General features: G+C 37.2%; 2 protein-coding genes and 1 long non-coding RNA gene across 5 annotated transcripts; 2 read left to right on the plus strand and 1 right to left on the minus strand.

The window, feature by feature from the left end:
• LOC105118913 (uncharacterized) lies at positions 1-1,584 on the minus strand. Of its 3 annotated transcripts, none has more exons than XR_841046.1 (3): positions 1,382-1,584; positions 943-1,163; positions 1-210 (listed from the first exon to the last, which is right to left on the minus strand). It is a non-coding gene; the product is annotated as an uncharacterized LOC105118913 (long non-coding RNA). The 3 variants fall into 3 exon arrangements; XR_841044.1 differs by having other exon boundaries at positions 943-1,185; XR_841047.1 differs by lacking the exon at positions 1-210 and adding an exon at positions 382-786 and having other exon boundaries at positions 943-1,185.
• Positions 1,585-2,606: 1,022 nt separating this feature from the next.
• LOC105119521 (cation/H(+) antiporter 15-like) lies at positions 2,607-5,809 on the plus strand. Its single transcript, XM_011017666.1, has 3 exons — positions 2,607-2,828; positions 3,094-4,113; positions 4,277-5,809. Exons 1-3 carry the CDS (start codon positions 2,607-2,609, stop codon positions 5,402-5,404), a joined length of 2,370 nt encoding a protein of 789 aa, XP_011015968.1. The 3' UTR covers positions 5,405-5,809.
• Positions 5,810-8,699: 2,890 nt separating this feature from the next.
• Positions 8,700-11,789, plus strand: LOC105119530 (cation/H(+) antiporter 15-like). Its single transcript, XM_011017676.1, has 3 exons — positions 8,700-8,906; positions 9,189-10,187; positions 10,568-11,789. Exons 1-3 carry the CDS (start codon positions 8,700-8,702, stop codon positions 11,741-11,743), a joined length of 2,382 nt encoding a protein of 793 aa, XP_011015978.1. The 3' UTR covers positions 11,744-11,789.
• The last annotated feature ends 1,927 nt before the right edge of the window (positions 11,790-13,716 follow it).

Consider the following 13,716-nt stretch of genomic DNA (forward strand, 5'->3'; position numbering starts at 1 on the left):
TATATAATAAGATTGAGATTGCAAGATCTAAACAATTCTGAACTTAGAGCAAGAAATAAAGCCAAAGGTCATCCACTAACCTGAACCATGGCTGCATTAATAAAAGGGTTCGTGTCACTTGGTTCAGGAGATGGTCAGTAGAGAAGTTGGGTTAGCATTGCAATAAGCATGAAATTGAGCAACTCGTGATGTAGAAGGTATGTGTTTGAACTTGGAACAAGAATAACGCATTTTAGAAGATCAAATTGCACAAAATCTTAACACAGTGAGCATGGTGAGAAATCCATGGTGTACCTTACTTCAACAGAGCATGGAACAAAAGTACACTATGCATGACAAGATTTTCGATGTTTTGATCCGCACATGCAACAAATTCAGCATACAATGATTTACATGTACTGGAAAGCATAGCTGTCAAACAAAAACTTCAATGGAACTGAAAGCAGAGAGTTTATAGTACACAATTGGCATTCTTAGGGCTTGAATAAATATATTCTATCAGTAAACACCAAGATCTGTCCTGAAATTATTCGTTGAAAGTCCAAAAGTTCAAATCTAACTTTCTTTTGACCTCCTTTCCATAATTAATCTGCTGTTTGAGGATGTATAGCCAACCACAAAGGCAGGAGTTCAGCAGTTCTTCACCTAAATATTTGGACTTGTTTAAACTTTCAGAAACTTCTATGACAATTGCATTTCTTTGCATAACCTTAATGCAGATCTAGTTTCCAATTATAGAGTAAAACTGTAGCTTATTGGCACCCATTTCGCCATTAGATTTTTTTCCTGCGAAGAAAAGATGGCCAAACTACGCCTATTCAAAAACAATAATAGAAGAGAACAGGTTAAACACTTAAATGTTGCTGACTATGGATGCTTTGAAACAAACCGACACCCTGACATTCAATTTGCACTACTTACCAAATAACAAAAATGAAACACCTGTGTTGAAATCATTAGATGATGGTTCGCTTACATTCAATGACAAATACAACTCCTCAATGCTATTATTGCTTTGAGCATTTTCAATTAAATACTTCAAAAAAACAGATGAAATGTAAACCGCATTAACAGCCTTCGCATAAACCTCCAAAGGTGCAGCAGAATTCGAAAAACACCTTTGCAAACACCATGATAAGTGAATCAAAATCTTCGCCAGATGCCTAGTATAACAATTATTTTGTGCTGCATAATTTTTTTTTTTTTTGTTAAAAATACATAATTTCTATAATTATAGTTCCAATAAACAGAGAAGCGAATGCACTAAAAAATGATGAAGAGCATGGTTAGTGTGCGAATAAAGTAACAATTAAAGCAAATACAGATCATATAATGCAGGATAAGATGTTAATGAACAGAGGAGGTTTCGTGATAAACTGACCGAAGAGCTTGCCGGCTTCATGGAGATAACCTATAGGAGACGTCTTCTCACCGACAAATGAACTGATTAAATACTCGGTCGTGAGCACTGATGACTGGAGTGAAGACTGGACTGATCGTCGCCGCTTTTGTGGTTGCCGGTTAGTTAATAGAGAAGGAGATTAGGGATTTGTTCTCATTGAAAAGGAAGAAAGGCGATGCATTTACTGGAGCGAAGACTGGAGACTCGGGAGTTACTGTTCATTTACCCAGCCAATAGGCGCTGGACAGCTGGAGCATGGAGGGAAACATTTACTCCCGTTTATACGGAATCGGTCCTGAACTCGTAATTGTTTACGATTTCATCCGATTTTAACGATTTTACCCGATTGCATCCATTTTCGATTTTTTCAAACAATTCAGCACGTAAAGCATGTTTTGACTCAATTTTAACAACCTTGCTCACCGATACTATACAAGAAATCAAAACAAAATGCACCAAAGAAATTACTGAACCCAAGCGGAAGAGAAATCACGACCAGCGAACAGTCCCAAATATTTTAATCTCTGAAGAAAAAAGTCACACAACATCAAACCTTTAATGCCACCGCAAACTCTCCTAATTCCTCTTATGTGGAGGTGCAAACAGTCACAGAACTGGATCTTAATTAATATCTGAAATTAATGGCATCTGAGTGAAGCACGGGCGGTATGCAATGCCCCTGCACCCAATATTGCCATCATGTCAAATTTATGCACATTTTGTTTTGTTTATCTGTTATTTAACCGATTATTAAATCTTGAAAAATCCAAATTTGGAGTTAGTTGTCGAGGAAAATCTAAATTTACTTGGAGATTTAGTTGAGAATAGACAATTTGATTTTCTAAAAACGTTGACAGAGTTTCAAATCAATGTTAACGATTTCTAGATTCACACACACGCACGCACACAAACACATCACATGTACAGAAAACATGAGTTGGTCTGTCTCAAGTTGAGTCTACCTAAAAAAACAAAACAAGAGTTGGTTACACAACTGGAAACCAAAATTGTAGCTGCCAAAACTGTAAACTAATAGCTAGCAGAAACTATGCCAACATGCTGTAAACAAAACAAATGTCTTCAATATATCTATTATATAATCGACCACCCCTTTCATTTCTTCAGTTTAACGTGTATATATTCTTTTATATTCTCTCTCCTTCTTCTTCTTTTAAAACTAGGAAATAATTGAGCAGGCTCGTTTATGGACTTCAAGCCAAGAAACATCGTGAACGTAAGCGGAGATTGCTTCGACCATGTTAGAGTTTTCTCTGATGGAATGTGGAATGTAAAACGTGGGGAAAGTATTCTTCAGCATTCATTGGTTCGTTTCCATGTTCAATTGATTGTGATTTTCCTGCTTGTGAACTCTTTTCACTTGGTGCTCCAACGATTCCATTTTACCCATTTCACCTCCGAGATCCTGGTAATATATCTGAGCATTACTACTACATGATTTGCAATTCTATTTGTTATGCATATCATGGCATTGATTGTAAACTAAAGGTCCATTCTTTTTTTAAATTTTTTTTTTTGCACGGGACACCAATGGTGGTTTAACAAACAAATTGATGTGTTTGTTCGTTGCTGATCTTTCCTTTTCATTTACTTTTGGAGTTATAAAAATGGTTTAGTTTTTATCTCAACCTGTTAGTTTGTGTTGCTAATTTTCTCTCTTTAATGTTAACCAGGCAGGTATAGTATTGGGACAAACTGTATGGGGAGACAAGGACAAATCAGAGCGCTTGTTCCCAACAGTAGTGCGCAATCAAGTCTTTGCTTCATTATCAAAGATTGGTTACATTCTGTTCTCGTTCTTGATTGGTGTGAGAATGGAACCAAGTTTGATATGGAAAACAGGAAGAACTGCCACTTTTTTAGCGACTCTGCTGTTCATATTCCATCACATAGCAATGCTAAGCATCGAGATCACGTTTGATAAAGATAAGGAGAAGTTAACTGCGGGATTCGTGCTTGCGAAAGAAGCATTTTCAGCTATATATTTTGCAGCGATAACCACTACCGAATTTGTTATGGTCAGTACCATTTTAATGCAGCTTAAGATAATAAATTCGCAGCTTGGACACCTTGCTCTAGCATCCTCATTGTTATTCAAACTGGCAACCTTTGCAGTAGGAACTTTGTTTGGTTTCATAAATGCTTTTGTAAATATATCGTCTCAAGTGGGAGCTCGGATCGTTATTTATTCTCTTGCACTTATCGTGTTTATTGTAGTCGTGTCGAGGAAAACAATGCTCTTCTTCATTAGAAGCACACCAGTAGGTAAGCCTATGAAGGAAATCTACACCACTATGACTGTAGGCGTACTATTTTTATTGTCAGCAATTGGTGACGAAGTAGGACTGCATTATATGTATGGCCCTTTAATACTTGGCCTGGCAGTGCCTGCACGGTCTCCTTTAGCTGAAGTCCTAGTAGCAAAGTTCGATACATTGGTTTCAGGATTTTTTCTACCACTCATGGCGGTGTTCTGTTCCTCCAAACTCAATTTATTTCAGCTTATCCACGAGTTTAAGGATGCTGTTCATCTCCAGATTTCGTTGATTGGATATGTGATGAAGCTGCTGGTAACTTTTATCGGGGCGTATTTTTGCAAGATACCTTTAAGACATGCCATTGCCCTCGCAATCATCTTGAATGCCAAAGGCATTACTGAAATTGCACAATTTTTAAGCTTCGGTGACATTACGGTACATCTCGCACTACGTTCTATTATTTAGAATTTAAATACCAGTGGATGTTTGTGAAACAAGCACCTAATAACTCTATCTGCATTCGTTTCCATTAAAAATTCCCAACTTGTGCTAACGTGTCATTGCTTTTTCTCTCATTGAGATTGCTTCTTTCTCTCAGGACCTAGACGCAGCCTCTGGAATTTTCTTAGTATTTCTGTTACAAGCATTTCAGCCACTCCTTATTAAAAAGCTTTACAATCCTGCAGACCAATACATTGGTTACCAGAATAAATCCATTGAGAAGGCTTCTGATGATGCGGAGCTCCAGATACTTGCCTGTGCACACAGGCAAGAGGATGCTGTTGCGGCAATCAAGCTCTTACAGTACTCCAATCCTACAAAACAAAGTCCCTTGTCCGTTTATGTACTTTGCTTGGAGGAACTCGTTAGCAGTTCCACCCCTCTTCTAATCAATCACCAATTAGGCCAAAAAATGTCCTCTTACAAGGTATCCCGCTCGCAACCAATCATTGATATCTTCAAGTATTTTGAGTCACAGTACAAGAAGTTTGTTCGGGTGAATATGTTCACTGCCGTATCGCCACTAAAACAGATGCATGAGGACATTTGTTGGCTCTCTTTTGACAAGGCTTGCTCCCTAATAATACTTCCATTTCATAAGAAATGGAATAGCAAAGGCAAAATGGTTTCCAGCAACACTGATACAAGGAACTTGAATATTACTGTACTGGAAAGGGCACCTTGTTCTGTTGGCATCCTCATTGATCATAGTAGAACCCAGGGCTTGTCTTCTATCTTCCTTGCGTCAACATATCGTGTGGCTGCACTGTTCTTTGGAGGCCCAGATGATAGGGAGGCAGTTGCTTATGCCTTAAGGATGGCAGGAAGATTTGGAATTCATTTAACAGTTATGCGTTTTATCACCCCTACTACTGAGCAAGTCTATCATGATTGGGATTACATGCTTAACAGTGAATTTTTGAGAAACTTGAAACTTGGAGTGTCAGAAAGTAGTAGTATCAATTATATCGAGGAGACTGTGAGAGATGGAGCTGACACATCATCCATAATTAAGTCAATGGTGGGGGGTTATGACCTTATCATGGCAGGGCGGCGCCATCAAACTGAGCCTCAAGCTTTATCAGGCCTATCAGAATGGATGGATTTGCAAGAACTTGGGCCGATAGGGGACCTGCTTGCTTCTGAGGATATTACTAGTGCAATTTCAGTTTTGGTGATTCAACAGCAGATCATGAAAGCAAGTCACAGCAGTACTTTGAATTAATGATTTGCAAGCTGTACACTTGCATTAGATGGCGAGAGAAAATACTGCACGAACTGAGAATTCTCCGCTTCTTTTATCATGACATGAGAAATTATGAATATCTGCTCATTACAAACCTCGAGAAGCTACGCTTAACAGGAACACGGAGGATTTGACTATAATTGATTTCATTTCATCTATTGATCGAAGAATTGATTTCTGCACCCGCAACATTTAGGGTGCCGACAACTCCATGCTACGTGACCGTTGGGAACCTAATATCCCCAAAATCCCAGCTCTACAAAGCCATCTTCCCTCCAGAAAACAAAGGAGGCGGTTAAGAGAAGGGACGAGGAAAGGCAGAGGCAATTGAAAAAAAATAAAATAAAAAATTACGTGGATGATGAAAGGTTCAAGGATAAGGCGAAATCTTGATATTACCCTCGCATTTGTGAGGGTGGTAAAGGAGATTCAATTTAGAATTTTATCTAGTTGGTCCGAAAATGTTGAGTCGTTGCTCTGAGGGTAATATGATAAATTTACAAAATCTTATTTATTTTTTATTTAACATTAAACAAAAAAACTTTATTGAATCCAATTGTATTAGATTTGTTCCAATCCATAAGAATTGAATTCAAAACCAATTGGTTTCATTGTTTATATGCAATTTTACGAGAGAAAGGGTGCCAAACATGCAGTAAATGTGCACTGATGTAGAATTCTCATAGTCTTGATTTTAGTTTATTATTATCAATAGTGGTTTATTTTTATTTTTTATTATTATTATGGAACATGATCCATAAAGATTGTGCAAAAATAATTCAACTTCTTTTAGAAACATAAGAAATCCCATCCACATGCATCCCTTGAAGCTAATAAACACATAATTGCATTCTCATTATTAATTTAAATTATAATATATCATAAATATAACCACTTATTAATACTAGCCAGTACATAATTTATTGCAATTCTTTTGTTCGATCGCTACGCTATTCGATAATTCAATTATTATATTCCAAATTATGCCATGGATGTATTTATACAAACAACCCAACTATATTATCCACAATCAACTAAAACCTCCGATAGGAGCAATTAATACTATTGTTTTTAAAGTATTTTTTATTTAAAAATATATTAATTTTTTTTTATTTTTCAAAAATTATTTTTAACACCATCAAATTAACACAATCAATCAATATATATATATATATATTAGATTTTTTTTATAAATAGCGTTTGAAATGCAATTTCAAACTGTATCCAAATCCAGCCTTTGTGAACAAACAGCTAATCAGTCCATCATCAACTTGCCGAAGTGCACAACTCTAGCTAAGCTTTTGAATCGCCCTTGATCCCATCTTCAAATTCACAATCTACGGTGCCTCGTGAGACCGAGGAGAATGTGAGCTGAAACATCATCCATGATTCAATCATCGGTGTGGGAGATTATGACCTCATCATGATATGACATCGATCTCCAAGAAACTGTACAGCAAGCTTTGTTCGGCCTATCAGAATGAATTCAGGGATCTTCTCGCTTATGAAGATATATCTAGAACAGTTTCAGTCTTGGCTATCCAACAGTAAATTCTTGAAGTAAATTGGAGTACTACTATGAAGTGATGATAATTCAAAGTATACCTTGCTTCGAAGGGCTACAAAAAAACTGCATAATTTCTCTTTATTACATGTAAAACACGTTACAATCCTTCTGAAGCTAACCTTGAAGTATGTTAAGCTTAGATACGCTGGCAAATTGATATTGTATGCATGGCCTTGTAGTGGACTGATTGCACATCCAATCTTTACTTCCTTCGCAATATCAGCAAACCGGATTTCATCCCTTCCTTGAACTTAATCCCATCTAATTCACTACTAGCTAGCCTACATAGCTTAAAAATTTCTGGTGCAATGGGTTTGATTTATTATAATGCGGTCTTCGAAATCATCAGCTGACTCCTGTGAGATAGCATAATCAATGGTAGAGATTTTGCATCAGAAGGATGGAAAGAAGTCCTTAATGTAAAAGGAGAGATAATTAGACTTTGTAGCATTTCATATATGCATAAATTACTAGACAGTATTTTCCTTGCCACTCTTGACCTATTTGCATAGATGTTACCTGGTCTTTGTTTTTCAACCAAATGGAAGAAATACATGTAGCAGAGCAGGACTTCACTTGGAAAAAAAACACTGAAGAAAAAGAATGCCAATTTACTGGTATAAACCAGTCTGGGGTTGCTTACATATTCCAAACCATTTTCTTTTTTTGGTTGGCAACACGAAACAGATTGTCCACTAGAGTGAGAATGGGAAGAAGAATCAACCGTCCTTTTTTCTTTTTTCTCAATAATGCTGCTGAAGATAGATATCATGTCTTCTTAAGATATCCATAAGTGTAGCAGAGTATATGAGACTCTGTGTTACAGAAATGTTGCATAAACAATAGTGTTACCCCCTGGTGTGCAGAGTATCAGCGGGATAAACAGAATCTGTGGAAGAGCTTTATGTCAGGTTTGGCTTTGAGGCTTGCTTGTTGCTCCACAATTTATGGAGTTGGGATGGAAAGGAACAGGAGAGTTCATTCTAATGAGATAATGGCTGTGGGAGATTTTAACATGGGAGATTTTCCAGAATGTTCAATAGAGGCTCCATAATACTCACGTTCTGCAGAAAGCCGTTCTAATTAATTCTACTTTCCTCAATGTTTTCAATAATTGTTTCTTAGCTTTGTAGCAGGAATGAGCTTCTACTCGTTCCTTTTTTATGGATAAAATATTTCTCCAATAAAAAAAATAAATAAAAAAGACTTCACTAGATGTAATTGATTCTTGCATCAAAGGATGTTTATGTAGATTTGGTCTTTGAAGAGAGATGAAAATTTTGATAGAAGTGAACTGATGAATAATTTTTCTCGTTAATTTTCGCAAACAGAATGAATACATAGGAAAGCCTCACGTAGTTTGATGATGGATATTGTGAGCTGTAAGAGCGTGAGAAGTCAGAATAAAATCTTTGGTTAATTTCCTATTGTAATGTTAGGATTAATTTAGAAGGGAGGTATTGGATCTAACTTGAAAAAAGAAAAAAGGGCAGGAATCCCATGTTGGCTTAGGTAGTACCCAATACACGTTGGTTCATTTGAGGTCAATTGCCACAAATACAAAACGCAAAATATGGGGTTGGTCTCACGATCTATCTCCACCTTTTATGCGTGGCTGGCTTCATGCCTTGTAGTTCGTTCTTCTCCTCTTCGTTTTCTGCTCTTTTTTTACCCTTCTTCTAAAGAGGAAGCATTTAAGCAATACCCATGGCAGAAAACGCGACTCATGACCTGTTTTGCCACACTATCAATTCATTGGATGACTTTCCTATCTGGCGCAATTTCACCGCGAAGATTGTTGATGGCTCTCCCGCTCTTTTTATGTTTCAGATGACAATTATTTCCCTGGTATCAAACTTATTGGAAATCTTTCTCAGGCCTCTTGGACAACCGAGTTGCGTTTCCCAGATATTAGTATGGTTTCTTCTCTCTTTTGCTGCATTGTGAATATCGTATATACTAAGAAAACGTCTGATCTTTAATTGTAAAGGTTTCAAGTTTGCTCCAAAGGAACTCTGCACTTGTTGTCCGTCAATTTTTTTGTTTTTGGTTTTGAAAGATGGCAGAAACCAGTTGCATATAAATTCTCTTTCGAATTTATGATATATATCGTATTTGTACCAAAGTCTATCATGTACGTAAGAAATGTATAATGACAGGTCCTATATCTAACAAATTTTGCATGCATGTCGACAGGCTGGTATGATATTTGGTCCTTCACTCCTCGGGCAAAACAAGAAGTTGCTAGATACCATGTTCCCTATAAGAAGTTTGGCAACTCTGTGGACAGTGGCATCATTTGGAAATTTATTCTATACCTTTCTAATTGCAGTGAAGGCAGATCCTGCAATGATGCTAAAGCCAGGTCGAGCTGCTATGTATATAGGCTCCTCTATGTTCTGCATCACTTTATTTCTTTCCCTTGCACTATCATTCTTATTGAAAACCGTTGTCACCATGGAAGCTAATCTCAATAAATCGATCGTCTTCATAGCTGCATCACAGTCATTTACAGGTTTTCCAGTCGTTGCTGCCTTCCTAACTGAGCTCAAGATCCAGAACACAGATGTTGGCCGCCTAGCCCTTGCTTCAGCAGTATTTTCTGATTTAATTGATATTGTTGTGGCCGCAATTTCGCTCACACTTGGGGATGTCGTTTCTCACCCACTTGCGCCAGTGCAGGCAGTCCTATCAAACATTGCATTTGTTATTGTTATCGTGTTCATCATCAAGCCAATGGTAATGTGGATGATGGGTCCAATAAAAGAAATGAAACTTGTGGGTGGGAAATGCATTTTTATCACCACCGTTGTCACTCTACTCCTCGCATCTGTGAGCGAGATCGTCGGCCAGCATTACGTCCTTGGGCCATTGATTTTTGGCTTGGCTTTACCGATCGGACCACCTTTTGGAGCAACTTTGGTATCGAAGCTAAGTACTTTAGTTTGCGGTCTCCTCTATCCCGCTTACCTTGCTGTTACTGGTCTGCAGACCAATATCTTCAAAGTTGATTTTCAGTCTGCAATTATTGTGGGGATAGTTATGGTTTCTGGTATCATAATTAAGTTGGGAGCAGTCATTTTGCCAGCCTTGCATTCTCAGGTGCCCGTTCGAGATGCTTTTCTGCTGGCAATCATCTTGAATATAAAGGGGATTGTGGAAATCAACGTTTACAACTTCTGGAAAGATAACAAGGTCTGGTTAATTTGAAGATAGTTTAAATTCTGGTACTGTTGTAAGAGAGCCCCATGGCAACCTTCACGAGGCAAGAAAAGGAAAACTTTTGAATATATACATCCCCATTTGGGACACCCACGCCAAAAATGGCCCCAAATGATTTATAAGGTTTTTCTTTCCTTCCCCTTATTTGGGAAACAGAGGGGCCAAAAGAATATAATTAAAGTTTAAAGCACCTCTTAATTATTTCCTGAGAGCTAAAGCACCCTTCCTCTGGCTAGTGTAACGTGTTTTCCATTAAGTTTCTCTAAGAAGATCTATCACTTGTATCTTTTATTAATTTCCTTTCCATGCTAATCTACAATGGCCTGATAGGTATACATATTCTATTATTGCAGACTTTACATGATGGCGATTACGCTTTGTGCATAGTTTCGGTGATTTTAACAAATGTAGTTGTTGCCCCATTGGTGAAACTACTCTACAATCCTTCAAGGCAATACCATACTTTGAAGAGAAGCACCATCCAACATTGCAGGGGAGATTCAGAACTTCGGATGCTGGTCTGCATCCACAACCGTGAGAATGTCCCTACAATCATAAACCTTCTAGAAATATCACACGCCACAGAAGAGAGCCCTATAGCAGTCATTGGATTGGTGCTTGTCAAGATTGAGGGACGAGCTGCCCCAATCCTAATAGCAAACAGCCGAAAAGGAGTCCCGGAGGCAGAATCATCCAGTACAACCAGCATCCTCAATGCCTTAAGGAACTATGAGCAAAATCATCGGAACTCCTCCACCGTCCAATCATTCACCTCAATCACGCATTTTGAAACAATGCATGATGATATTTGTCGTCTGGCAATGAACAAGAGAGCCACTATTGTGATCATGCCGTTTCATAAGAAATGGGCCATCGATGGCTCCATCGAATCTACAAGCCGTTCTATCCAACAAATGAACCGCAAAGTCCTCAAAAACGCTCCATGTTCTGTTGGAATTCTCATTGACCGTGGAATCTTAAACGGGTCATTATCTGTATTGAATGGTAGGTTGTTGTTCAATGTTGCTGTTCTATTCTTTGGCGGCCCAGATGACGCGGAGTCACTAGCTTATGGAGCTCGCATGGTGAGACATGGATGTGTAAAGATAACAGTCGTGAACTTCCTTCTCTTTGGAAATGCAAACAGTAAAGAAAGGAAGCGAGACAGCGATTTAATCAATGAATATCGACAAGGTAACTTGGGAAATCAGCATTTTTTGTATTTCGAAGAAGTGGTAAGAGATGGGGTAGAGCTCGCTGGATGTCTGGCAAAGATGGTGGGCTGTTTCGATTTAATTTTAGTGGGGAAATATCATCAGAAGTCTCCTCTTTTTATAGGCCTTGAAGAGTGGAGTGAGTGCCCTGAGCTCGGGGTCATTGGCGATATGCTTGCTTCACCAGATTTTGAGTGCACTGCAACAGTCTTAGTCGTTCAGCAGCCAAGAATGAGAGTGAACGAAACGGAGCCGCTTATTCATGACGCGCCAGACGATAACAGAGTATGCCTTTCGATGCAGAGAAGGAATTAGAGAATATTTTAGGATGTCATTATTGTTGTTATTATTATTAGTTTTTAAGCCTAATATGTTGCTCCCAGCTAGAGGAGCAAATTGGACCTTTCACACAATTTAATAAATATATAAATATGCAGTGGAAAAACAAGAAGAAGAACCCATAAACTGAGAAGAGATGAAACCCAAAGAAAGAAAGAAAAAAAGAGAAAGGGAAGAGATGGATACTTTGATATACATGATTTTTTGTTGTTGAATTATGTTTTTGAATTGTGGTGGCTGATGAAGATTTGAGTTTTGTGTTTTTAAATTTGATAGGATAATTGATTGATTTTATATTATTTTATTAAAAATAATAATTTGAGATTAATTCGTTGTAATTAATATATTAGAAAAAAAAATCTTAATACATTACAGGAAATTACTTCTTTTACGCTGGTAAACACCACCAAACAAGATAATAAAAATACAACTAATTTAATAGCTTGTATAGCTTGTGTGACACTATATTTTAAAAATATTTTAAAAAAATTTAAATTTTTTATTTTAAATTAATATATTTTTAATGTTTTTAAATTATTTTTAATTTATTAATCTCAAAAATAATTTTTAAAAAATAAAAAATAATATTAACATACTTTTCTAAATTAAAAACACTCTAAGAAATAACTCTATTTTCAAACATATATATTAACAGCTGAGAGGATTTTCACCAAAAACCTCCCTTACCTAGTTAAGGCTTGAATTTATCAAAAACCAAAAAATAAAAAGTCCACAGATATAAATTTTCATACAATCAAATTATCTTAATCCAAATAACAATATTTCAATATATAAATCATAATTGAAAATCTATAATGAGATAAACAACCTTGGATCTCCGGATCATGGTCCATCATTCATAATTGGTCAACATATTTTTCCTGCATTTAATAATCTATATGCCTAATATACAAATAATCTGTGGAAAGAATGAGTTTTCACGACTACTGAGTAATCAAAATAAACCCATCACAACCTTTCCAAGGTATATATATCAGTTTATATTTTTGGTTCCACGTTTTGCACATCGTAAATACACACATAAAATACATCACTGACACGCCCTGCGTACAAACATCAAATGCATCACTCCCGAGAACAGTTTCGGCTCCCGACTACTGGGAATTCCGAGCTTCTTGTTTAATTGATACTCTTTTTTCTTAAAAAAAAGAATTGTCCTGAGATTTTCTGGACATATGGTATGAGCTTGCTTGTGATGGGCTACTGGCATGCTCAGATTTGGGCAGCCCACTGCCGTTTTAATAGGCTTTGAGGGATATCTATACATAGGTATTGAGCGAATTCAGCTGATTTGCCATATCTCAAAGGAAGCTGGGTCTTGTTACTATTTTCTGTTGCCGCTGCCAGCCATTGAGATTTGAAGAGAGCATCTTAGAGAAAAGAAAGAGAATATAGATATCGCCTAACTAAAGAATATAATCATGTCGTATAGAGCTGAAAAGCACAATTTGATTCTCCAACATGACAAAGGCCACATCCATTGTTTGGTATCCTCACTCTTTTAATTTCCTTGGTGAAGGAAATGATTCATTTCTTAGCGGGGTTTTTCTTTTTTTTTAATAATTAATGCAGCCATATCCAAAAGTACGTGACTGAACATCAACATTAGTTGATCTTTATTGGTACATGTTCGAATCCAACCTTTTCAACTTGATGTTTACCAAACTGCCGGGATTGTGCAAGTTTTTATCTGCTTCATCAGTTGCTTGCCACTCAAGTTTCCTAAAGAAAAATTCCTGTATTTTCTTAGTGGATCCTGCAGCCAAATACGGGTCCGCCGATAGTGGCGTGTGTGGGTAATTTGTATCCCTGACCAGGACGGCGCGTGCAACATGATGCTCTGCAATGGTTTTTTGCTTGGGACAGCCTTTTTTTCCCTGAATATCTATGGGCTGTCCTAGCCCTGGTTTTCTATCCAAATAAATATT

This window comes from Populus euphratica, unplaced genomic scaffold, assembly GCF_000495115.2.
Source record: "Populus euphratica unplaced genomic scaffold, PopEup_1.0 scaffold5.1, whole genome shotgun sequence".
Classification (NCBI taxonomy): Eukaryota; Viridiplantae; Streptophyta; class Magnoliopsida; order Malpighiales; family Salicaceae; genus Populus; species Populus euphratica.